The sequence below is a fragment of the Gadus morhua genome, chromosome 16 (assembly GCF_902167405.1).
Source record: "Gadus morhua chromosome 16, gadMor3.0, whole genome shotgun sequence".
NCBI lineage: Eukaryota > Metazoa > Chordata > Actinopteri > Gadiformes > Gadidae > Gadus > Gadus morhua.
Window position 1 is genome coordinate 6,395,368 of NC_044063.1, and position 25,976 is coordinate 6,421,343.

Sequence of the window (25,976 nt, forward strand, 5' to 3'; positions counted from 1 at the left end):
GGGGGGGGTCTGAAACTCACAACGCATGGGTCCAGGGAGACCTAGAGTCCAGGGAGACCTAGAGTCTGGGCCCCAGCTCCTCTTGGCCGTGGACTGTCGTCTCCTTTACAGGAAGTAAACCGCCAGGCGAATGCAGTGTGATTCCTGTCTGTTCAGCTTCAGAGAGACAGACAGACAGACAGACAGACAGACAGACAGACAGACAGACAGACAGACAGACAGACAGACAGACAGACAGACAGACAGACAGACAGACAGACATAAAGAGAGAGAGAGAGAGAGAGAGAGAGAGAGAGAGAGAGAGAGAGAGAGAGAGAGAGAGAGAGAGAGAGAGAGAGAGAGAGAGAGCGAGAGAGTTTGGGAGGCCGGGCACAGAGACTAAAGAAAAAGAGTGAGAGATAGGAGGGTGTTAAAGAGGACAGAGGGTGTAAATAGAGATTGAGGTATTAAAATGGAGATAAAGGGAGAGCGTCTGGAAGGAAGAGATAGAGGACAAAAAGAGAGACAGCATGAAAGAAGAAGAGGTGTGGAGACTAAGGAAGGAAAAGGGGAGTGAGATAGAGAGAGAGAGTGTGAGCGAGAGAGCCAGGGCAATACTCCTTCCGCTGCCTCTCTTATCGTTGAGTTTTATTGGCTCGGGTGTCACAGGTAGAGAATCCAATCTCCCCTCACAGCCTGCCCCGCGCCACACACACACACACACACACACACACACACACACACACACACACACACACACACACACACACACACACACACACACACACACACACACACACACACACCCACACACACACACACACACACACACACACACACACACAAACACACACACACACGCTGGACACACACACTGGTCATGAGGAGGAAGTGTCTGGATGGGTGTCTGAGCGACTGATTTTAAATCAAGCTGACCGGGCCTTCATTCTGATGGATGTGCTCATTCCAGGGGAGAGTGAAATGCATCATGGGTTTCGGTCCCAGAATTTACCATCTCGTCGGAGTTCCAGCGCAATTAAGAAAGCGAAACGGCTTAAAAATATACATCACATTTATTAGTACTGACACCACCACCACCGTGTACAGAGTCTCAGTCCTAACCTGTCTAACGATACGCTTCGGCCCTAGAGGCGGACACACCCGCCCGCCCCCGCCCTACGGCCGCTAAACCAACAGCCAGTAAATCACCCGGCAGGCTTTCACTACCCCAAAACAACTGAAACTTTGACTTTGTACTGTATCTGACACACACCACTGGGCTGCTTTTTAGCGTCTCTAAAAGGTAACACAATGTACAAAAAAGCAACGCTGGAAATAGCAAGAATCTCTGAGCCATAGAAAAGGTCCTTTTTTTTTTAATTTTGCGTTCTTCTTCTTCTTCTTCTTTGTCTTTGTCTACTTCCGTCTCGTCTTGGGATGTTTGAATAAGAAAAAACAATGCACTTATCTCTACGTAGCCACTGCCACCGCACCGCCCGTCAAGACACACAGGGGGGGAAAGATGCCGCTGCCCCCCGTGTCGTCGCCGCCGCCCCCACAGAGTTCCGGGAGACGTTCGGCATCTGTGTGGGGGGCACCCCCTGGCACCCTTCTAGGTCCCCCCCCCGATCCCCCCCGCAGAGAGCCTGTAGGGGAGGGTGGGCTCGCGGGTTGATGTGGGCGACTGGAGGGGTTGGGGGGGGATGAGGTGTCACTCTGGGCGGGACTTAAAAAAAAAAAGGTTTGATGTCGGAAAAAAGTACAACCGGCAGCTGAACCTTTCCACGCGACGTACGCTACGGTACACAACAATACAGTGACAGTGGAAAGAGCGCCGCCGAGTCAGAGGGTCTGCGGAGCGGTGGCACGGAGGGGGAGTCGGGAGAGGAATGTCGGACTCCCCCCCCTCCGTTGGTGCCTGCTTTGGGGTTCCGGTTTGGGTATCAGAGGGGGGTCTTGGTGGTGGTGGTGGTGGTGGAGGGGTAAGGCTGGAGCAAGCAGTCGGTCGGAGGTGGGGGACGAGGGAGCCGGCGGTCGACTGGAGGCCCCCCAGGGGGAGGTGGCACTAGCGGGGTGGGGGGGGGGGGCTGGTGGAGAGGGTCGGGGGGGAGGGGGGGGGGGGGGGGGGGGTTCCTCACCAGGAAGAGAAAGGCACCGGGAGGAGGAGCAGGAGGATGGAGGTCCATACGGGGTTGCTGGCGGGGCGATGCACCGAGCCCTGGGAGCTCTTGGCTCTCACACCTGACGGAGGAGAACATCATCATCATTAGTTCAATCATCGATCCTTTAATTAATCGCTTACAGGAGACGAAGGGAGGGTCGATTTCTTGAGCACAGTGGATTGAGGAGGCAAAGTACGCCAGCCCTTTTTCCTGGTCTTTTACACAGCTAGTTTTGCACGTGTTACTTTTGTATGGGATGAATAAGCTTGAACTTGAAGTTATTATTATATTTGACTTATTCAGATTTATTCAGATGCTTTTATCCAAAGTAGCTTGCAGCGATTCTTTTTTTAAGATACATTGATTTAAGCAGCAGGTAGGGACGTTGGGACGTTGCATTGCTTCAAGGACAACAAAACAAGACTTCAGACATTGGGGTTCGAACCAATAACATTTCGCCGGGGGCATCTACCCCCCTAAACACTAGACTACGCCGCTCCTGACCTGCCCTATATCCGTATCCATTCAGCTTTGCCGGGTGAATGGATGAGTCCTGTACGTGTTTCCCTTTTTCCGACTCTTCCTACGTTTCGGAAAGCGGTCGGCAAACAGATGCTCGAGGGGAACTTCCACCGGTATCGGAAAAAAGAACTGCAGTACCCAATCCTGAACCCGTCCGCTCTCTTTGGTCAGCAGAATCTCATCCCTATGATTAATTTCACTGTCACCCTTTTTCTGCTAAACATCTGCTGGGGCATAATAAGGCGTTTGTGGGAGTGAGGATGGCGGGCCACACGCCCAGGGTTTCACACACCTACTCTACCCTTTAAATTAGCCCAAAGGCGACCGATTGAACCCGAGGAGGGAATCTGCTAGACACAGCAAAACTGAGGGGCGGGGGCTGTAAACTTTACTCGTTTTGACTGCACCAAAGTTTATTGTTAGTATTTGTTCCTGGTATTTCTTGGTTCCCGGAGCTTCAATCGTTTTGGGGCGATTGCAGTCATGAAAACATGATAATGAAGGGTAGCTCTCCAGGACAAACGTTTAGAATGATAAGTAGTTAAATGCATTGTAGATTCAGCACCCCATTTCATAAGATTAGATAAGATAATGCTTCATTGATCCCAGGTGGGGAATTCTGGGTATCACATAACACAGTCAGGGTTGTCGAATTTTCAAAACAGATTGAAGACTTTTCCCAAGTTTTTAAGACTATCCTCTGGAAATAGGGGCAATTTGCCACCCATAAATAAAGGAAAAGGCTTGCTAATACCGCAGTCCATGTGGATAATGTTTCATTAATTCAAGTAAACGTAAACCTTTATTATTTTCCCTCCTTGCCCAGGCGGAGTCTTGTATTGAAATGGCCTATAAACCCAGCGCCTTGTTTCCTGAAAGTTAATTGGCTGTGCCAGCGAAGGTAGCCGTGTAAGGGAGGTAATTAAAACTGTATTAGCCAAAGAAAACTTGGCTTTCTCTCCAGCTGGGGCGCCTCAATTACGAGTGCTATCGGTGTAGCAACAGTATCTGCATAGTAATGGACCTCAAGCGGGGAGGGGGTGGAGGATAAACCAACCTCATTTCCCAACCCAACTCGGGGTCGTGACCCCACCTGATGGTGATGGAGCATTCTTGCAATAACTGCTATTAAAGTCCGCTGCTACTATTCCGGTTAAGGGTGCAATATTAGGTGTGAGTGTGAGCGTGATTCGCCGTTACAAGCCATTTTGAAAATCTGCCTCTTCTGACATCACAAGGGGGCATGTCCACCTAGATGTGTGCTAGATAGATCAGACCCCCAGCCTGCCCAGTGGACTGTAGCAAACGTTGCTCATCTATCCGTCCCACATCTAGGTTGACACGCCATCTTGTGATGTCAGAAGAGGCAGCTTCTCAAAACGGCTTCTAACGGCTATTCACACTCACACCTGGTGGTATTATTATGTCAGGATGAAGGCGGAGGCCTAATACACGGGTCGCCGGTCCAAAGCGTTTGCGACCACTTTGGTGAAGCAGCATTCACCCACCGGAGGAGGTCACGACCCGGACCTGGGTGCTGACCGCCCCCTCGCCTCCGTCACTCAGCGCCCGGACCTCCATGATGTAGGTGCCCCCCTCGGGCAGAGAGAGCACTGTTGAGGGGTTGATGGTCCGGGTCACCTGGTTGTGTCCTCGTCCCTCCTGGCGCAGGAACACCTGCAGGGGAAGCGCGGAGGAACGCGTTTAGTCCAACCTCATTGCCGATGCAATCCCTAATCGTTCCTAATCTGTAATCTAACATAACCTGGAAGGTTATCTAACTGTATCTGTAATCTAACTGTATGCGTGTTCCAACCTACTGTGATGTCCCTTAATGTAATCTTAACGAATCTGATGTAATATAGCCTCATCCGACTTTTATTCTAACCTAGCTTTAATGTAACCTAATCGGATCTGCAATCTGACCTAATCGGATATGCCATATATGTAATCAAAACTAATGTGAAATCAAATCATTACTTTTAACTAATCTGAAGTCTAACCTAATCTGTAATCCAATCTAATCTGTTAATAGATATAAATCGGATGTAAAGAAATCTAAATTGAGAAATGATGGCAGATCTTTACCATGTAACCCACGACATCAGACTCGTTGTCTTGGGCCCGGACCGGGTCCCAAGACAGGGACACGTTGTTGCCTTCCTGGATCCACCTCAAGTTCATGGGGGGCTGCTCCGGAGCTGGGGGGACACAGACAAATCCACGACAGTTCTGACAGGCCGTCTAGTCCCGGTACAAAAAGGCTCAAAGACCCACCGAAAATAAACCAATCACACAACAGCATGCTCTGTGGCATCTAGCACATCTCTGACACATCACTTCCACACCATGACACCTTTTTAGGGCAGAGGCGTCAGTGGAGAATGTGATTTATTCCCAGTGTTTTCCCCCCCGTGGTAACGCGATCTCGGAGAGAGAGGGCTGCGGTTACTTACCGCGGAGGCATCCAGAGAGACGGCTTCTTAAGCAACTGGGTCAATGTCTCAGCTACTCAGGGAGATGTGGAGCAAACCTTAACAAGCACACCCCACTAGACCCCATATGTACGGATACATATTTATAGCCTCTGGGTTGTCTTGGGGTGGGGTTGTGTCATGGGAAAATGGGTCCTGATATTAATATTGGTATGGTGACAAGTGTGTGTGTGTATGGTGACAAGTTAATTGAATGTCAAATGCAAATAAATGTTGCCTCTCCAGCCTTATACTGACCTCCATGAAGGTCACTTCCCTTTACCTTTGTTTGGTGAATATCACACCTAAATCTTTAATGTTCGTGCTTACAAATGAAGGTTTCCCCATGACAGCATGTCCACTGCATTGCATCTCTGACGATGCTCCGTGAATCGTGTCTGTGTGTCTTCCCACAACATTCAGCTCCATTCAACCGAGAACTTTGCCTTGGATATCGGCAAACTACTAACGTGTTCACCGCGCGGGCCATACGCCTTGCTGTGATCCAGGTTCAATTCCCACCTGCTGTTCTCTATGCTACATGTCGTTCCCTCTCACTCTCTGTTTCCTGTCGGTCTCCACTGTCCTGTCCATCAAGGTATGAGAAAATGCCTTGAAAATAATTGACTTTGAGGGAGTGTCTAACAAGAACGAATGAGTCTGACGGGGCGGTGTACTCACGGGTCTTGCGGGTCCTTGCGGTGGTGGCAGCGGAGGGCGGACCCTGCCCTATGGTGTTGAAGCCCCTCACCGTGACGTGGTAAAGACTGTTCCCGTCCAGACCGCTCAGGACCACCGAGGTCTCGTTCCTCACAGTCTGACGCTTTGATCCGGACTGCTCCTGCTGCTCCACGTCCTTCCAGAAGCTCACCTGAGAACGCAGAGCGAGAGAGAAGGGCTGGGACAGGGCGTAAAGCGTTGGCGCTGTCTCACCTGAGAACACACAGACCGTGGCGCTGGGTTGGGGACTAAAGGGTTGCAACAGTCTCACTCCAGAGCACAGAGAGAGGCACGGGGATCTGAACTAAAGGTCTGCTACAGTCTAATCTGAGAATACACAGAGAGGGGCTAGGATAGGGGGTAAAGTTTTGCTCCAGTCTCACCTGAGAATACACAGAGAAACGCAAGGATAGGCACAATAGGATTGCTACAGTCTCACCCGAGATGACAGAAGGCGCTTGGATAGGGACAAAAGGTCTGCTACAGTCTCACCTGAGAGGACAGAGTGGCGCTAGTAGAGGACGTAAAGTTTTCCTACAGTCTCAACTGAGAGGACAAAGAGGCGCTAGGATAGGTAGTGAAAGTCTTTTAAGGTCGAAGTCAAACCCATGTCAAGCTGAAGGGAGTTTCTTAAGCATGTTTGATGGTGCAGGTATGATAAAACAAATATTGTACCGTAGGTCTCATATACGAAAAGAACCCCTGATGATTTGTTGCCATGGGCAAAGTACTTAGTATTGGTGCAACATGCATACATTCATTGATATTATTAGCAGATATTGCCCGGGTTAAGATATGTGTGTAGATGACCAATTTATTTTGTGCAGCAGGTGCACAAAAATAGCAAAAGTTGACATCACAAAAATGTTGAGTTGAACTACAAATGGGATCACAGCTCCAGAAAAGGGTTGCAAACCAATAATAACTAAAGGTTAAGTGCACAGTCAAACATGTGACACAGAGGAGGCTGTGCGTGAGTGTGTCTCGCGGTGGTGGCACACCACACAGACCTCGTAGCGCTCGGGTCTTCCAGGACCGGGGATGGGGGGTCTCCACGTGACCCTGACCTCGGAGGCAGATATTCCGGACGCCTTGACGTCCGAGGGGGCCTCCCTGGGCTCTGGACAACACAACACAGCGCGGCTTCAGACCGGTGGCAGTGGAGGTACGCGCGGTGTGCGGCTAATCTCATTAAGTAGTAAAATAGTAGCGAGCAAGAGGTACAAGTGGACTTTACCAATTCTGAGCTGGGGGATGTTAGCATGTAGCTGCGGGATGTTAGCATGTAGCATGTAGCATAGCTGTAGCATCACAGCGATCCGACGCCATGCAGGCATTCAATCAAATCAAACCAATTTTCTATTAAGTTATATGCTACACTGAACATAGGTAATTATATAAAAGGGTTAAAAAAATGATTACATAAAAAAAAAAAAATCGACACTTTATTTTCATGTTTTTGGAGTGGAATGAGCGGCAATGAGCAGCCATGCTGCCAGCCTGGTCCCTGTAGCGTTGCCACAAAGTGCAGGAGTGCGGATGTTAGGGCCAAACCCTGATTATAAAATGGATGGTTTGCAATGCTTAATCAGATTTTTTCGATTCGCCCAGAAACCAACTCCAGCTGTGCTGGGGTAGGGCAGGATTGTTACCATGCATTTTCTCTCCGCAGCAGTTAAATACATTGCACCTGTGACTGCATGACAATTCATTTGTAGTACTTATGTACCCCCTACATGCTAGCCTGTGTTGCTTGGCAACTATTTTGCCTTCTTGAGCAATCTAATTGCTTGGCGGAACAAAAGATGATTTGTTTCCAATCAATTATCGCTGTTTCTTTTCCTTCAATCTTACCAGGTAGTCTGAAGTAACCATTTTAGCAACCGTTTTAAAATGAGGAAATCGTGATAAAAAGGGTGATAAGTTAACGGTTCCTAAAACATCGGCCCTAGCTGTCCTTAAAAGGTGACATATTATACCACCAGGCGGGAGTGTGATTAGCCGTTACAAGCCGATTTGAAAATCCGCCTCACAAGTGGGCGCGGCCGCCTAGATGTGTTCTGGATAGATCAGCCCACCAGCGTACCATGTGGACTGTAGCAAACGTTACTCATCTATCCGTCATACATCCAGGTGACCATGCCCACTTGGGACGTCAGAAGAGGCAGATTTTCCAAACTGCTGCTAACGGCTAATCACACTCACACCTGGTGGTATAATATGTCACCCTTAAAGGAGAGGACCAAGCGCCCTCTTCGGGGTGGTGTCGCTGAACTCACCACCCTCGGCCGAGTACACGGTGACCACGGCGCTGAAGGGCCCGTCCCCCTTGTTGTTGTAGACGCCGACCTTGACCTCGAAGGGCGTGAGCGGCGGGAAGGTCTCGTCGCGGTACTTGTACGTGGTGGAGTCGGCCGAGGTCACCATCTTCTCCTTCCAGCCGCGCGTGCCGTTGGCGCGGAACGCCACGATGTAGCCGAAGCCCTCGCCGTTCTGGAACTCCTCCGACACTGGCTGGAGGGGGGGAGGGGGGGGGGGGAGACGGGGGAGGAGGAGACAAAGGAGGAGAAGGAGGCGGACAGGAGGCGAGGGAGGAGACAAAGGAGGAGGAGATGGAGACAGAGGAGGAGACAGAGGAGAGGGAGGAGACGGAGACAAAACAAGAACGTTTAAAACTGCCTTACTTCCACTGAAAGCCACTATCTACAGGGTTATTTTCTTTACCATAAATAGTGTACGTCATAGTCTTCCTGCATGACATGTACCATGTCTGATCAAACCATCGGTCACCCCTTCCTCTCATCTGCTAACGTAGCCGCGTCTCCAGTGTCGTATTAGAGAGTGAGCAAGCCAAGTGAGTCAATAAGTCAAGAAATATTTCAGAAAAGTGTTACCAAACCTAAAAGGAAAATGTTCTTAATGAAGATACAAAAATATCTTCAATGTTTGTATTTAATCGAGAGAGCCGCAGAGACACCTCCGTTCCCCTGGAAGGCTTCCAGAGCAACGGGAGGAAATGGGTTCTGTTTAAAATGACTTGTAAATGCCACACGTTTTTTTTTCCAACGGCAGGCATGAGCGCTTCCGTTAATTGGGATCAGTGACCACAAACAAGACTTAAAATTGGGATCACCGTGGGGACGGACCCCGGCGTGTGAATGAGCCCGGACAGATGGACGAGGTGCCGCCACACTGCCACCATGTAATGGGGTTGTCACACTGCGAGACAATGGCCCGCCATTTTGGAATGTTAAAATACCACATTATAATACGAGTGGGGGAAACAACACGAAACAAAGGAGTAATTGTGGTGCTACGTTCTGCCCTGGAGGCGGGGCTTGTCATTTATTTAATCCTTCTTTCCTGGTGACGGTCGCTGTCCGCCAAAGTTAATCACGACACGGTGGATCCTCCGCTAATGGAAACAAATCTGATCTGGCGCCCGGTCGCACGCCACAGCCTGTTTCGCGGTGACGGGTTTTAAGGGGACACGTTTGACTTGGCTGGAGAGAGGTTGCGGAGTGGGGGGCGTGTGGTTGGCTGGCAGGGACGCCGGCAGGATGATGTAGGTGTTGCTAGGGAGCGGTGACACCGGGATTGGGGTCCCCCCGCACCTGCTGTACTCTTAATCAAATCAAATGCAATTTATTAAGGAGATGGGCTCCAATTAAACGATGGGCTGCAGGAATTACATCTTCCACTAAATGTGATCAATCACAACCACCTGCCGCTACTAATTTTGGCAGCGAGTGTGCGCCGCTGCTGCAGTGTGTCGGTTCCCGTGTGTGTTCTGTCTGTTCAAAGGTAGAACCGTCCTCCCCCCCCCCCCCCCCCCCCCCCCCCCCCGCCCCCCCGAAGACATCCCCAGAACGGGGGAAGGCTCAGCCCCTCGGATGGTCTGTGGAGGGGATCCTCACGTTTCGTTCAACAATGACCAATCACCGTGACGGCTCGGTTTATGAGAACGATCGGCGGAATGAATTAGGGCCCATCAAGCGCATTACCCGAGCTGGCCCGGCTTTCACACAAAACACGGCGTCCACGAAAACGATCATTAGTTTATCAATTAATCACTGCTCACCGCCAGGAAACACCGGAGGAAACAGATTACAGGAGCCCCCTGCCATGGAGAAGAGCTCTCCATCACGGGTACCACACACCCACACACACACACACACACACACACACACACACACACTGTGTGACACGGTGTGACGCAATACAAAAGTGTGACGCAAAACTGTTGATTTGTGTCAACTAAGCTTCAGCGTTGCATTTAGAAAGCACTTAAACACTTAGTTTCATCTCTGGGTGTAGATAGCAATGTTCTGGTAGAATGGAACCTTTTGTACTAATAAGAATCCACCTCAGACACAAAGCTTCTCTGCAATCTGTGTCCGGTTGAAAAAAGCGTGGTTGCGCTGCACTTTTTGCTTTGTAGCTCCTCCAACTTTAAGTGGCTACGCTTTCTTTGTTCTTAGCCCTGCTTCTTAGTCGCTCTGGCTTTAAGTGTGTTTGTGCTCAACTCAATGACTCAATGTAAATGTAAACCACTACAGATACAAGCAAGGTCATCAGGGATGGAAGCCAGGGATTCAGGAGGAACAACGCGTTGTTCAGCAGCTCTGGGCCCCTATGCTGCCCCAGGCTATACGTTTCCATGTGTTTGCCCAACACCTAACCTCTCTGACAGCAGCTGGTCTCTGAGAAGAGGTGGCAGCGCCGTCGGCATTGGAGTCAGTCCGAGGCGCGTGGGTGAATGTGAAGGATGTAACGAGAAAAGTTGATGTGGCCGCACGCGCCCGCTATACCCGCTGTGACATTCAGCGACTCGGTTTGACAATAAACTGGGGATCAGTTAAACAAGGGAGACGATAGAAAGACAAAAAGTTGCTGCATAATTAAAGTCCCAGAGCCTCCAGAATCCACCCTGTATTACCATAGGCATCATTAGCATGCTCATATTAGCAAAGCATTTAAGACCACGGAGGAGAGAGAGAGAGAGAGAGAGAGAGAGAGAGAGAGAGAGAGAGAGAGAGAGAGAGAGAGAGAGAGAGAGAGGGCCGAGTCAGAGTGAGTGAGAGAAATATCTATAATTGCGAGAGAGAGACACACACACACACAAAAAGTGAGTGAGAGAGAGAGAGACAGAGAGAGAGAGAGCAAGGGGGAGGGAAGTGAGGGTGAGTGACAGACATATAGAGATAGTATAACTAGGGGGTAATTATACTGAATGGGGGAGAGAGAATCGAAGAGATGGTGAGAAAAAGAGCAAGAGAGTGTGAGAGAGAGAGAGAGAATGAGAGCGGGAATAGCGAGAGAGGCAATTGTTCTAGGAGGCAGGGCGAGAGTGAGAGACATAGAGTGATACCATAATGGTCCTGGACTGTAGTGTGTGGGCCTAGCGGCTGTAGTGAGTGCGACCAGGGGGGCATCACTAATGTCCCCCCCCCCCCCCCCCCCCCCCCGTCTCCCTCCCTAACGAGATGGTTGAACCATGTGGGGGAGCCTATTTAGTCATTCATGCCGCCTAATAACCCAGCTACCCCTTCACGGCCGCGGGGGGACTCTGACGACCGCCCCTACGGATGACTGGACAGGCGGAGAGAATGCCTCGCCGCTGCCCAAGACCCGGACCGCCGGGAGAAGGAGGAACATTCCCGCTCCGTCTCCTTCAATATTCATGTCCATTGATCGCCGGCGACAGAGCGCTGATTTATCTCCACGGGCGACTCAGCTGGAGCGCGACGAAGCGCGGTCGGAGATGAAATGGGAAGTGGGGGGAATGCGACGCGGGCCAAACTGGATGAACCCGGGCGGGCCGCACGCCAGAGTCCGGTCGTGTCACGCGTGTCCAGCTGCGAAAACCGTCCAACTGGCTGATGGGGTAATCACGGGGGGTGGAGGCGATGGTGCCTCATTGGCTGAGCTCGTGTCATGGAAGACGCTGTTCTCTGCAGGATGACTTTGTCGTGATGTCGTTTATTGTAGATGTTTAGAAAAGAGGATTCGAACAAAAAGTGGGCGACATGAGTGTTCAGAGGTCTTCTGTACAATGTGGCGCGCTTTAGCAGACATTCATTTAAAGTTATTTGTTAACATGAAATAGGAATCCTTGGAACTTTCCTTCAGATTAATGTGTGGGCGCATTCAGTTCTCCCGTTCAACATTGGTACCATCTTCTTTTAGGTAAGCCAGAAAATATTTTATATCGTAATAGTCATGTGTCATCTGGTCCATCTGGCTTATCTACACCTTTTTAATACCACTCACAACACAGTTAAATACAGATTTCACGGCCCGGAGACAAATGGGTAAATGACAACCTGGAATGGTTTTATAAGTATACACGTTTGTGTGTATCATAATTTGTTTGTTGCTCCGACCGGTTTTTGTCAAGAGTACTGACCAGCAAAGTAGAGAGGTCAACACAGCTAGTGCATGCAGTGAGATGAACATGAGTGTTTATTTCACATTAAATACAGAAAAGTTTTACATTTACTGGTTTAAGATTTCTTATGAATCCTCTTCGGACAGTTGCAATATATATATGCAAGTCTGATGTAAGACTGATATTATATATTATAGAGGCGTTTTAAAAAGTTGAATACCACCCTGTCTTTTTATTCATGTATTTTTGATTACATAGATTGGGAAACGTGAGCTGTGAACACATTCTAACGGTTTACACTGCAGTGTAAGCTCATGATTCTACATAAGATAATAGTGTGTTTTTCAGAGTGGCATCAGCCATCAATAATATGAAAAAAACAAAAACGTTGATTGTTCGGTTAGGATCCAAGTGGCATCTGCATCCTCATATTACACATGGTCCTGGTTGACAATTCTATTCATGGAAAAATTATCAAGGATTTTAATAGGAATGTGTTTTGGGCATCAGCGACGCTCTGTAAAATGCTAATCTACACCCATCAAAGCGATGGTGCATAAACCAAGGGCTGCCTAATCCCTAGCAGAGTTGGAGGCAGTCCTGGGCGCCACACAGGTGGGGGGGGGTGGTGGTGGTGGTGGCGATGTTGGAGGACGTCCTCTAAAGCTGTGTCAGCATGTTCCCAGTGGTTATGAACAGATCGGCATCTACTTCTCGAAGACGCTGAAGTGAAACACATTCGCGAGCGAATGAACCGGCCACCTGTTGCCTGAGCTGTAGGCTCTGAACGAGGGGTACATTGGACTACTTTTATGTTCTACCAAGAGGGACTTCATTTCTGGCAAATCGCGTCTCAGTTGCCAAGAGTGCAGCCATGCAGAAGTGCCTTGTGTATCTACAGGCGTGCACGCCCTACATATGGGCCCGTCCTTGCCCTTATGTCTTTATCCATCCCGTAGCTGTGAATACACCAGCGTCCATGCTAACATCCATGCAAACATAAAGGCTAATATCAGCTCAGGCTCACCGACTCCCTTCACCATTTGATAGAGAGGAACCATGACTGTGATACTGGCAACACACACACACACACACACACACACACACACACACACACACACACACACACACACACACAGTTTCAAAACAAACAAACACACAACCAACAACCAACAGGACATGATTAGGGAATTGAAGACACGTCTCTGGAGCAGTCAGTCAACAACAGTACCCACTAGCCTGTGTCTATTTCAAATTAGAAGACTTCCGTCCACCTCTGAAGATACAGACCTTCCAGAACAATTAGCTCCCAATAAGAAACATTTGTAAACTATTGTGCTATTTTTATTTTTTACCAATAACCAAAGTGTAATTTCAATTACTCCTCTCAATTACCCCTCCCTCCACCCATAAAGTGCCCATACGCGCCACACACACACACACACACACACACACACACACACACACACACACACACACACACACACACACACACACACACACACACACACACACACACACACTTGCTGAAAAAGGCTGATTTGGATCATTCAAATCAGCCTTTTATCAATGCCAAAAGTATCAATGCCCCCAAATCCACAGAGGAAGTAACTCGGTTAAAAAGGAAGCAGCCCTACTTAGCACTATGCTCGCCGTAGCATGAAACAGCTGGCCTCTCCTCTGGGCTTGACCTCCCCCCACCCCCCAGCTGCCCCCCCAGACTGAGAGAATCGAGGCAAATCATAAGAGAACACACACACACAAAACTACCGCCATGCCCTCTTTCCTTTGACCGACTGGAAAGTTCCAGCTCTCTCTCTCTCTCTCTCTCTCTCTCTCCCTCTCTCTCTCTCTCTCTCTCTCTCTCTCTCTCTCTCTCTCTCTCTCTCTCTCTCTCTCTCTCTCTCTCTCTCTCTCTCTCTCGCTCACAGTCTCAACCGACCATAACGTCCAATGCTTTGTGTGTGTGTGTGTTTCCCACTTGTGGGAGTTGAGACCCTCATACCTTGACGCCATCCACCGCGCAGCCTGCCCACACAGCCGCTGACAGGCTGTGATCACGCACCGCCACGTGCCACGTTGTCTGTGCGTGGGCACCGTGGCGCTGGTCCTCAAAAGGCATGAGACAGACGGACGGGACGGAACCGACGGGCCTGTTCTACCGGGGAGATTGAAGTGGGTCAACAGCTGCGTCCGTGGAGCTGAATTCCCACTCAAAACACCAACCACTGGAAATGACAGCACAGCGACGGCGACGCTGCCGGTGAGCACGTTAGCTGTATTAGCATCGAGAAGACGCAAGACTCACGATAAAAAAAAACACCCAAAACACATCCGGCGACCGGATGAATCGCCGATCGCTCTTCATAGAGCCTAAAATGACCGGTCCCGGTGACTTGGTCGACCTGTCGTCGAACCTGTCGACCTGCGTGTATGTGACCATTTCTCAGACAATAAGTTGCATTTTCGACGATGGCAGTTTGTTTTAATAAATGTTCCTGGCAAATGCAAGAAAGAAAACTTGTTCAGTTCGACAGCCTTTGTTTTCACTAGGCAAGAACAACAACAAACCAGCTGGATTCTGACAGCCTGAATATCTCGCTTCTGGTGCCTTTCTAATTTAAATCCAACCATTTTCTCTTTAGCCTGTCAAGTTTTCGTAGAAAATCCACATACCTCTAACGACCAGTATGAATGACATGTACTTGGCATGCATTGCATTGCAATTCCAGGATTGGATTCTACAGCAGGTAAGGTTTAAAGATTCTCTCTCTCTCTCGCTCTCTCGCTCTCTAACTCTCTCTCTAACTCTCTCTCATGCTCACAGTCTCAACCGAGTTTTGATTTAATAGACCGGTTAAGGTCTAATTGAGGGTCTTTCGGGTTTAGGATATGCCTTGGCCTAGGCTCGGTTAAGATCAGGGTGTGTTTGAGGTAACATTTAGGTCTAGGTTTGGTTCAGGGTAGGTTAGGTTTAAGTTGGTTTTGGGTTTATATTGGGTTAAGGTTAGGTTTAGGCTGGTTTTAGGTTTAGATTGGGTAAAATATTAGTGTCAATAGGACACTACGAGACAATTGATTAATCAACACTTAATAAAACACAAATTATACCAGGCAAGACATGCATTACCGGGTAAACGTGCTGCATATGCAGCAAACGCGTTGAAACAGTGTTAATATGTCCAGACACAAATAGTACACATGAGGAGCCACTGGTTTAAATAGCGCCAGCTTCTTCCGGCCGGTTGGGGCTCGTTTTCCGTGACCTTTCATATCAAGAATCACATTTTAATAATTGATAGCCGAGTGTTCCTGGGGGGGTTGAGCAGGGTGCTGCCGGTGAGAGATAGGACTGAGGCTGTTGGCTCTCAAACCGCGTCGACCGCCCAGCAGGGCGAAGGGAATATCGTCTGTTAGTCGCAATGTGTAACATTTCTCTAGCTCCTCGCTTTATAGAACGTAGACGTGTCTGAAGTCAATGCTGATCGATGGTGATCTCAAAATTGTTTAATAAAAACACATCCTATTAATGATATCTACAGCAACAAAAAATGCTGGCCAGCCTGAATCTCTCCATTTGATTCTCAGATTCGTACTACCCAGCCAAGCTACTCTCGTTCACGTAACACAACTAACTAGTGGTGAGAGTGGACAGAACGCAATAATCCGTTTTTCTTATTCTCATCCAACACATAATAATAAAAATAATAATAATAATAATAATAATACAATATCTCAAATTTGTTTGCGTTAGTGAGTGGGAGAGCGTGCAAGTGTGTGTTCGTTTGTGTGAATGTTCGTTCCCGAAAAGTTGGTTGCACTGTAGTTGACACTGTGTGTGTGTGTGTGTGTGTGTGTGTGTGTGTGTGTGTGTGTGTGTGTGTGTGTGTGTGTGTGTGTGTGTGTGTGTGTGTGTGTGTGTGTGTGTGTGTGTGACTGTCCCTGTATATTTTTGTGTGAGAGTGTGTGTTTGTGAGAGAGAGCGGATGTCTGTGTGTTGTCAGCATGTGTGTGAGAGTGTATGTCTGCGTGGGTGTGTGAGAGAATGTCAGGAAATTAACCGCCACGGTGGTTAAAGAAGAGCTTTTTAAATGCAGTCAATTTAAACTTTATTGGTCGCATTAGAGCACTGAACTGGACATGGGGATTATTGGACCATGTGACAATCCCTCTCCTGTCTCAGAATCACTCTTATAAAGCGCCACTTCTATCTTGTTAAATTGTGCTAAGGGTAATTTGATGGATATGAATGTTTAATGGCAGAGGCCCATCCAGATAAGAGAAGGATTATCATTCTGCACATAAAACAGAAGAATTTCACCAGAAATGATTCGAACTTGGTATTATATAACATTACATATAGCGGTTATATTAGAGCTGCTGTTGGCGAGATGTGAGAGTTTCAAAGAGACGGACAGAGAGATGAACAGAGCAACATTCCCTACCTCTCAAACATTAAAGTGTTGCATTTCACGTGTCTGTGTTTGAACAATGATAACACTGTGTTTGGGTGCATGTGATTGACAGGCCGGGCGGATATTCCAAATCATTCAGGGCCTCTCTGCTGTCTGTCTGTCACAATGTGCCGGGGGCGGTCCAAAATCTAAATTGGCTCATAGGGAGGTCAACTTGATACAAATATTCTCACGGAGCACTTCACTCACTGATGGCTGAGGGATGGCAATGGCACTTCTAACAAATGACACTCAAATAATAGCACGTTTTACCTACAGGACCGTTAACAATACTATATTTTACTTTCTATGTAATTTTAATATAATTTACTCATGTTATATATCATTTCCTTATATGAATATCTAGAATGTCTGACACCATATATTCTAAAATAACAAAATAATGAGATATAAAATAATGAGCCATTCATTCAAAAGTAGTTAACAATTCCATAATAAAAACCTAGCAATCATTCCATAGTGTTTATATAGACAGCCTACGTTCCTCTGTCTTCTTTACAATTCTTTATCCATCTTCATTCTTATCACCCTCACCCATACTCATAGTTGTACTGTGGGCCAGGGATGGAAATGAACACCCGCAACACGCCATTTGCGGGTGGATTTGTATGGTGCCGGGTGAATTGTGTCACTTCACCCGCCACTGTGTCTGGTAATACTTTCCAATCGGGTCCGATCAAATTTGCATATTTAATACATTCGTCCAATGGCGCAGCAGTTCCACAACCATTACTGTCAACATCCGGCCCCCTTCTTCTTCTACGCCTCTTTTGCTGAACTGCGACTGTCAACATCCGGGATAATATACCGGTAACAGGGCTCTCAAGTCTCACGCATTCGGCGTGATGTGACTGAATATTTATGCATTGAAATAACGTATCTGGATTTTAATTTCAACGTAATCAACGTCCCCACGTTGAATTTTTTAACGTTGAATATTTAATTTTGAATTTTTGACATTGAAAAATAAAGCTGAATAGGAGTTCAATTAAAATCCAGATATGTTATTTCAATGCATAAATATTCAGTGCTTAGAGTTCAATGGCTTTTTATTTTCAAAATCCGTTGGCACAGATTTACTTCCATAGAATTGACTCAAACATTTTGTGGTTGAGAGGGCGTATCGGTTTCCACCATATAGGTTTCTACAGGACAAAATCTGTGTGGGGGTGGGGGAATCTAGTGGGGGATATTTTCAACAAAAGAACAAGGAATTGAAAGTTATTTACAATAGGCCTAGGCTACATTCATTTCCCATGATGGCAGCAATGTTCCACTTTCAGCTGGAATTCACCGGTACATCAAAACCACGGGTCTTCTTTCGATTTCAGTTCCCTTTATTTATTCACACAGTTCAGCAGCGGCATTAATTTAGAATCAGAGCCCGCATTAAATCTGCATTTAGGGCGACTATCACTACCCAGCCGAAAGATAGATGCGCTATAAATGGTTTTGTATACAGCAGTCAGGAACATGGGCATAGTTGTGGAAGTGCTGGTGTTAGAAAAAAAAAGTTGACGGGAATTAAAGTGCTGCACATCGACTGTACAAATGTACATTATTCATCACAAGAATTTTAATTCAGAAATCGAATAGGCTAATAAAGTCTGAATTGTGAGATAAAATTCAGCATTCTGATAATAAAGTCAGAATATTTGGAAAAAATCCGAATTCTGATAATTAAATCCAGCAATAAAGGTTCAATTAAGAAGGTTCTCACCAGCCATTTGTCACCAGGTCACGATGTCGATTTTTTTTTTAAAGTAGTTCACTAGCGTGCAATAATTTGCAGTGTCAAAATTCTGAGAATTTAGTCAGCATTCAGATTTCTCGGAATTCTCTGACGCTGCAAATTAAAGCGCAACTACTAGCGAACTACTTTCAGCGTGACTGGAGAGAACTTCCTTAAATTAACCTTTAATGCTAGATTTGCACGAACGCTTTTGTGTGAATTAGTTTGGTTCTCTTTCATGGAAGCCGGAAGTGGGAGATTCCTGGGGCTTGCCCCATGAATTCAACCCATGCACACGTTGCACTTCGTATTTCTCACGTAGAGAAATTACCAGGATAGCGCCCACCAATTTGGGCCGCTATTTAACAGATACAGGTTGGAATCAAATGTGTTTCCCGTACGTAGGGTAACCAGACGTCCTCTTTTGCCCGGACATGCCCTCTTTTTGAGACACACACAAAAATGTTTTGCGGAATTTCAAAATCGTCCAGGATTATATTAAAGCCTCATACATGTTCACATTGAATTTGCGTTGCGTTTCTCTGGGTCGTTCACAAACTAGTTAGGCTACGCCCTCCCCTATTCAGTTCTGTTTGCTTTGCATTGATGGAAGTGAGTAGGGGGAGTGGTTAAGTAGACTAGAGCATTCAGATTGGACGGTTTGACTTACTCAGTTACCGTTGTGTTTTGTATTAAATTTTTTACCATTAGTTTTATAGGGACAAACATTAACACATTTCTCCTACAGGGGATTGATAAAGTTCTATCTAGACTATTGAACAGAAAGAAACACTTGGTCATACTTTACACACTTTACCACTGCATTGGCCTAATGCCACAGATATATTTTCAGCATTGTCTGAATTCCACATAAATATATAATTATGTTTTTGCACGTTTGCAACGTTTAAAAGTTCAGGGTATAAAGTTCAAGTATATGCCTCTACTTGTATTGCTTAAGCCAATAGCCTTTTGAGGCAGTGTTTTTTCTGAATATTAGTGTTAAGGGCCAATAATGCTTACTATCATACGTTAGTTACCAGGTCTGTGGACACATAGTCACATGTAAATAACATGTTATGATGGGGTAGCCATGCATGTTGTTTTATTGACGTTTTCAACTCAGTTACTTGGTAGAACCTACTTACAGTAAAAATCACCTCTGATGGAAAAAAAGATTTGTATGAAAAATACCTTTTGTTATCTATTGTTACTATTGTATTGTTTAAAATGTACGCATATATTAAAAAAATATGTAGCGGAAAAAAAGTGGCTGGTAAAAAAGATGAGTGGCTGGTGGGCAAAAAAGTTAATTTCCATCTCTGCTGTGGGCACACTTACGTTTACATCTGTACACATTGTCTAAAGTATAACCTATATGAAACTATAGGGTGCAGAACACGCATACACACACACACACACACACACACACATTGGTCTCTCTTACTTGTCTAACAAATCCGTCCAAATAAATACAAACAAAAACAGTTTAACACACATGCACAGGACACGTAGATTAGCTTAACATTACAGCGCGTGCTTCTCCATTCAATTATCTATTATTAGCATACAGTCCTTTTCAAATCTGTTGAACATGTTTACGTGTTGGTTTGTGTTAAGGGCTGAGGGTACACTGGTAGTTCGCAGGTGATCACTGTGGCTGGACGCACACGTCCACACAAGCTTGCACGCATGCACACACACACAAACACACACATGCTTGCTCAAAGACAATCGTTTTTGTGGTTATGTCACCACATGCGAGCAAATAACATTAAATCATATAATAAAATGTACATCGAATAACATTTTGAATCATAAATTGCCTGCACTACTACAAATCATATCCTGTAAGATCAATACAAATACCTTCAACGTTTATTCCTTAAGGGTTTATTTCAAGATTTTTCTTTGGATGTTTTAATCCCAAGTGTATTCCTTTAGAAGTTTAATTCTAAAGTCGATTCCCTTAGAAGGTTTATTTCAACCTTCAATTATTTTGAAGGTTTCTTCCAATGTTTATATCTTTAGGTTTATTCCACTTATTTACTTTCCTTTAGAACGTAAATTTCTTTTGACCATTTATTCCTTGAATGTAAATATAAAACGATTATTCTTTAGAATGTTAATTGCATACATTTTTTTTATTCCATAACACTGTTATTCCAATATAATGTTTATTCCTCTAGATTGCCTATTCCTTTAGAATGTTTATTCCTTTAGAATGTTAATTGTGTAAGATTGTTATTCCTTCGGATGTACATTCCTTCAGAAAGTTCATTCTTTTAGATAATTTATACCTTTAGATTCTTTACTCACGTTCCGCCTTTTTTCCTACATCATTTTTTACTGGGAAAGGTTTCACATAACAGAAGCAAGCTGGCTCACTTTGTGTTAAAGCCAGTTGTGTTGCCGTGGAGTCATGTCTGAGACATAGTACATTGTAGTACACACCCTAATGCCTTCCCTCTGCTTTGTCTTTTTTGTCTACCTCAATGCCTTTACAGCTGGTACGACAGTGATTCTGCCATCCCTCTGTGCCCTTTTCGTTAACTTAACAAAAAACATCTGCTTTACCGTGTGTAAAAAAATGTGTTTTTTCCCATGTCTCCAAGAAAGAAAAAAACAGTGCAGATAGTGTAAAACTGTATAATGCAAGACACAAACCTTCAAGGTTCAACGCTAATCTCACTTAAAAGGTTTGACATTCATGCATAAAATATGTAAAATATAATTGATTTATTATTATATATATGATTATTTTTGACAGTTATTCATTCTGATTTACCCAAGGGAATTCAGATCCATCAATGAGCAGGTAGGGATAAGGGCATCTTGCTCGAGGATGCCTTCAGGCAGACCTCTGGGATCGAACCCTGAACCTTTCGACGGAGACCCTGACCTACTTGCCTATAACCACTAGACATTCCAGCCCAACTCTTATTCCATCCATCAACACCCCATTTGTCTGGAGGCTGATGGTTGCACACAGCCCACACTCAAACCAACGGCCAACTGCCTTCATCTGACCACTTCGTAGCATCTCGTTGCATTGAAACAAACTGCGAAGATTGAATACGGATTCGCTGGTTGTGTGCTACCAGCACAAAACCAATCAGAGGCTTTCAACCTCAGACCCCAACGCTCTCATATTTTGCGTGTTGAATCGGAGCAGACACCGTCGGCGCGGTTCGAAAAGCTTCCAACACAGCTGAACACACTGAAAAGATTTGTTCCAGAACGGGTCAAAGCCTCCCCAAACGGTTGGGCCAGTGTGTAGCAGCCTTAAGCCCTCTTTATTTGGCTCTAAAGCAGACGCAGATAGAAAACAAACGCCCTTGATTTAGCCGGGATATTCAGAGACTTTATGGATTTCATTAATGGCCGCCCTCGTGCGTCTCCCCCATAAAACGAAGCTGTCAAACGACAGAAAGTTGCCATCAGTTGGGGAACGATCCCAAAGCCACAGTAGAAGGGATTTGGGCCACTTGTACAGCAGCATTATGTCTCCTCTGTGGACGCTAACACAGCAGCATTGTGGGGCCACATCTGTTGGTCCCTTCACCCTGGACTACTGAGAAATATCAAACCTATCTATCTATATAGTCTCTAGACTGTTCCAAAATTAAATCGACCCATCTATCTATATCATCTCTAGACTGTTCCAACATTAAACCGATCTATCTATCTATATCATCGCTCGACTAATCAACATTAAACCAACCTAGCTATATCACCTCTAGACTGTTGAACATTAAACCAACCTATCTTTATCATCTCTAGACTGTTGAACATTAAACCAACCTACCTATATCCTCTCTATCTTAATGTGGCATTAAACCAACCTGTCTATCATATCTCTATTTTAGTGTTAAACATTAAACCAACCTATCTATATTATAAATGTCTTACTGTTAGAATAAACCAGTAACATCCTTAGACAGTCAAATCACACCCTTTCCATACTGCCTTTTAAACGTCGTGCCAATCTATATATAGCATCCTGAGACACTCTGAGACCCATTATACATTTCTATCTATGTCATAGACCTATAACATCCTCCCTGGCCTACCGTTTGAACATTAAGCCAACCAAGCATCCCATCCTTCCCCCCCTACCTTTCATAACATCAAACCACCGCTTCAGCCTCCGTCTCTGAGCCTGCCTGGCACTCCCGGCTCCTCCTCCTCCCACCACCTCCACCTCCACTCCGCCGCGTTTGAAACTTCATCCCGACCATCTGCGTTTTAATTAGGTGCTGCTTTGATGATGCCGAGGATAGGATGACATCACCGCAAGACCCCCCTCTCCACTCCCCTCCTCACATCATCTAAGAGGCGGCGGCAGGGGGGGGGGGGGGGACCCACAACGTCTCCCGCGTGAGGCAGGCCTGGCGTACCGGCAAGCGATGCCCGTCGTCCGCAGACCTTAAAGTCGTCAGAGCGTTGCCTTCACGCCCGCAGAGCCGTCAGGACGAGTGCCGTCCATCAGCCGGGGGTTTATCACCTGAACCGCCTCTGGCAGGATTTTTTCCCGGGTCGCCGGGTGGAAAGAAATAATTTGAAAGCAAAAAAAAACGAATCGAATGAATGGCACGTAGGCACCTCGACGTGACCATTGAGTCGCATTCGCCTGCAGGATTTATGAGCGGTGGGGCAACAGGTACAGTCCCCCTGGGGGGGGGGGGGGAGACTGCAGTGAGGAGGACGTTTTAGCCAGAGCTCTGGGGAGCGGGGTGGCTCTGATATTCCCGCCCACACTGCAATGAGAGAGGTTAGGCCGCCTTTAGGTTTAGAGGAAAGAGTCCTGTGTCTTTAGATCCACACATGGAGCACCTAGAGATACACACACAGGCAAGGTGTGTGTATATTGTAATAATGTTCACACTGAAAGGTAAACATTAGCCGGAGCCTGGGACCTTGGTTTGCATCAATAATTAATGCAGAAGCACAGCCTTAAAGAAAGAAAAGAATGCTTGAATTGCTCAGATTTCTGGGTTGTGAGATAAGATGAGGGGGAGGGTGGGGGAGCTTGTTTTGCTTGGGAGTTTCATCCAAAGGTTAAGAAAAGAAAGAAAGAAAGAAAGAAAGAAAGAAAGTTTAGACAAGAATTCATGGTATTATTCCAGAGCCATTCAGGCATTGAGGTTATCGTACAATGTTATTTAAAACCTGACTTGAATACCGTAGTAGCCCATCTGACACCACGGCCGAGAGCTGTTGCTCGCGGACTGTGGCTCCTCTGTCCTGCGACTTTAAATTCATACAGGACACTTAACTATCTGTATCTGTCATAGTCCACAGAGTGCTTCCCACTGACCGAGTGGGCCCACGGGCCACAATGCAGACAGCTGTCTGTTGCCATGGCTGACGGGTGAATGAGATATTAAGGACTGAGGCAAGGCCGGAGACTACTTTGTATTTGAGTCATTTATCAGAAGCTTTTATCCAAAGCGACGTACAGCCTCTACACTATCATGCCCCCGGTCTGGGAGACCACAAGGCTTCCAATAACAGCCGTTTCTAATAGTGGGTTGCTTTAAGATATGTTTTATCCGGAACGACTTCAGCATCGGCCATTCAAACCGCACCAAAGAATACGAAAAACGTAACGAGTTAAGTCATAGTAACCGCATTTATCGATGAAAGTGTTCTCTCGACGTCATCACATGACACGGATGCACAGGATCGCAGGACGTCCCGTCTGATACGTAAACACACTGGACCCCCTCAGCTGCTATGATATCCCGTCATAAGACAAGCCCCCTCACACCAAGGTAGGTCAAACTAGGATTTGTGTGGGTTGGATCGCTGTTCCTGCTCCCAGCCAAACGAGCGTCCGCTGGGGTGGGTTGTTTAGGCGGCACGCCGCAGTACGTCGTTCGCCTCGCGGCGTACGCAGCGCTCAGCCTGCGTCGGTTCCGGCTCCTGCTTCGCTTCATTCTGGCTGAGGAGGAAAGGATTCATTACGTGTAGGACCCTCTCACCGTTAATACTCAGTTAAGTCAGTCAGTCAGACAAGCCAGGACTCTGTTTCTTCGATACAAGCCTCCTAACAAAATGTGAAAGATTACCATGAATAAATTCAGCGTCCTAAATTCAGCGTCCACCCCCCCCCCCCCCCCCCATCTCCTAGGTGAACTGATGAACCAGGACCACAGAGATATTTAGGCTGACTGTCTGATGGTCCAAATGTGTTAAATCCCTCCTGGCACAGGGAGAAGAGCACAGGGCTGTGACCTCTTTGGAATATCTGCAATATGCTAATATCCTTACAGATTGGAACACATGCATAATGGCTATATTAAATCCAAAACGAACACACCGAGCTCCACCACCTACCTCTCGCCCGCCCCCTCGCCTCTCTCTCTCTCTCTCTCTCTCTCTCTCTCTCTCTCTCTCTCTCTCTCTCTCTCTCTCTCTCTCTCTCTCTCTCTCTCTCTCTCTCTCTCTCTCTCTCTCTCTCTCTCTCTCTCTCTCTCTCTCTCTCTCTCTCTCTCTCTCCGGTCCTACACAGACACCAATAATAGCTTGTGAACACCAGATCCAATAAGACAGCAGTGTACAGCAATTAGCGCGATATTAAATGTTTGCTCTGTCATCGGATAATGCATCGCAACGAACAAAAAGTACAGAGATTTATTGAGCTTCAGTCAGCAGAGTTGATTAAAAGGAAATCTAATTTATTTCCACTGCCATAAAATAGGAAACTTACTTACTTTGCGGCTGAGTAATAAGTGATTTTTCATTTTTTCTGATCAATGTAAAAGTTCAGCATAACACATGGTCGGGAACGATTCACGCAAGAACGGCAGAAGCTTGGAGCCATGACGGTGAAGAGTGTGTTGACGCCTGGTAATTTCAAAGCATGTCAACCACAGCTTGAGTGCTGCCCACTGTGTTAATTCCAGCATTGGTACGTTCTAAGAGGTAGAAAAAGCACTTTGCATGATACACAAATAGCCTATTAAGGACATGTTTATGCATTTTAAACTAGAAGTTCAGCACGTGATGAATAAAAAAAACATCCCATTAATTAAAGGTTGCTTTGAACAACAAATAACATCCCGGTGCAGAGTTCTGAGTGTCTTCAGGATAAGTGTTATACTGAGCGTCTTCACACCCTGGATCCACTGAAAAAACACGGTGTGACAGGTGCTCCGAGGGGCATGTTGGCACATTCATCAACACTCTATCGTAAATTAGTGAAAGTTGTGGGTTGAGTATCTTAAGAGTAAGTGAGTATCTTCACAATAATTGAATATCTTTACAGCATGCCGAGACGGGGGGGAAGTCAGTCAGAGCTGGGGGTGCTGAGAGAAAGTCGATGCATGACGTCATATTAAATGCAGAGCCACATTCATGGTTGTGTACATTTGAACGGCCAACCACATCTCACACCAGCTGTAGAACCGTTTCACAAGACAACAGACGGGGACACCGATGCCGCTGTGAAGCAGTTCCGACGCACAACGCACTCGCAGAGTTTGTCTCTCATCAGAAGGCGATTCATTGTGGACT

At 46.5% G+C, this 25,976-nt stretch overlaps 1 protein-coding gene across 1 annotated transcript in view; it reads right to left on the reverse strand.

Moving 5' to 3' along the window:
* Window positions 1–1,033: 1,033 nt before the first annotated feature.
* cntn5 (contactin 5) overlaps window positions 1,034–25,976 on the reverse strand; it is a 137,514-nt gene continuing 112,571 nt past the window's right edge. Inside the window, 6 exon segments of the mRNA XM_030380344.1 lie at window positions 1,034–2,220; window positions 4,172–4,340; window positions 4,752–4,864; window positions 5,819–6,008; window positions 6,868–6,977; window positions 8,137–8,371. Of these exon segments, the coding sequence (XP_030236204.1) occupies window positions 2,114–2,220; window positions 4,172–4,340; window positions 4,752–4,864; window positions 5,819–6,008; window positions 6,868–6,977; window positions 8,137–8,371 (924 nt within the window). The 3' untranslated portion in view covers window positions 1,034–2,113.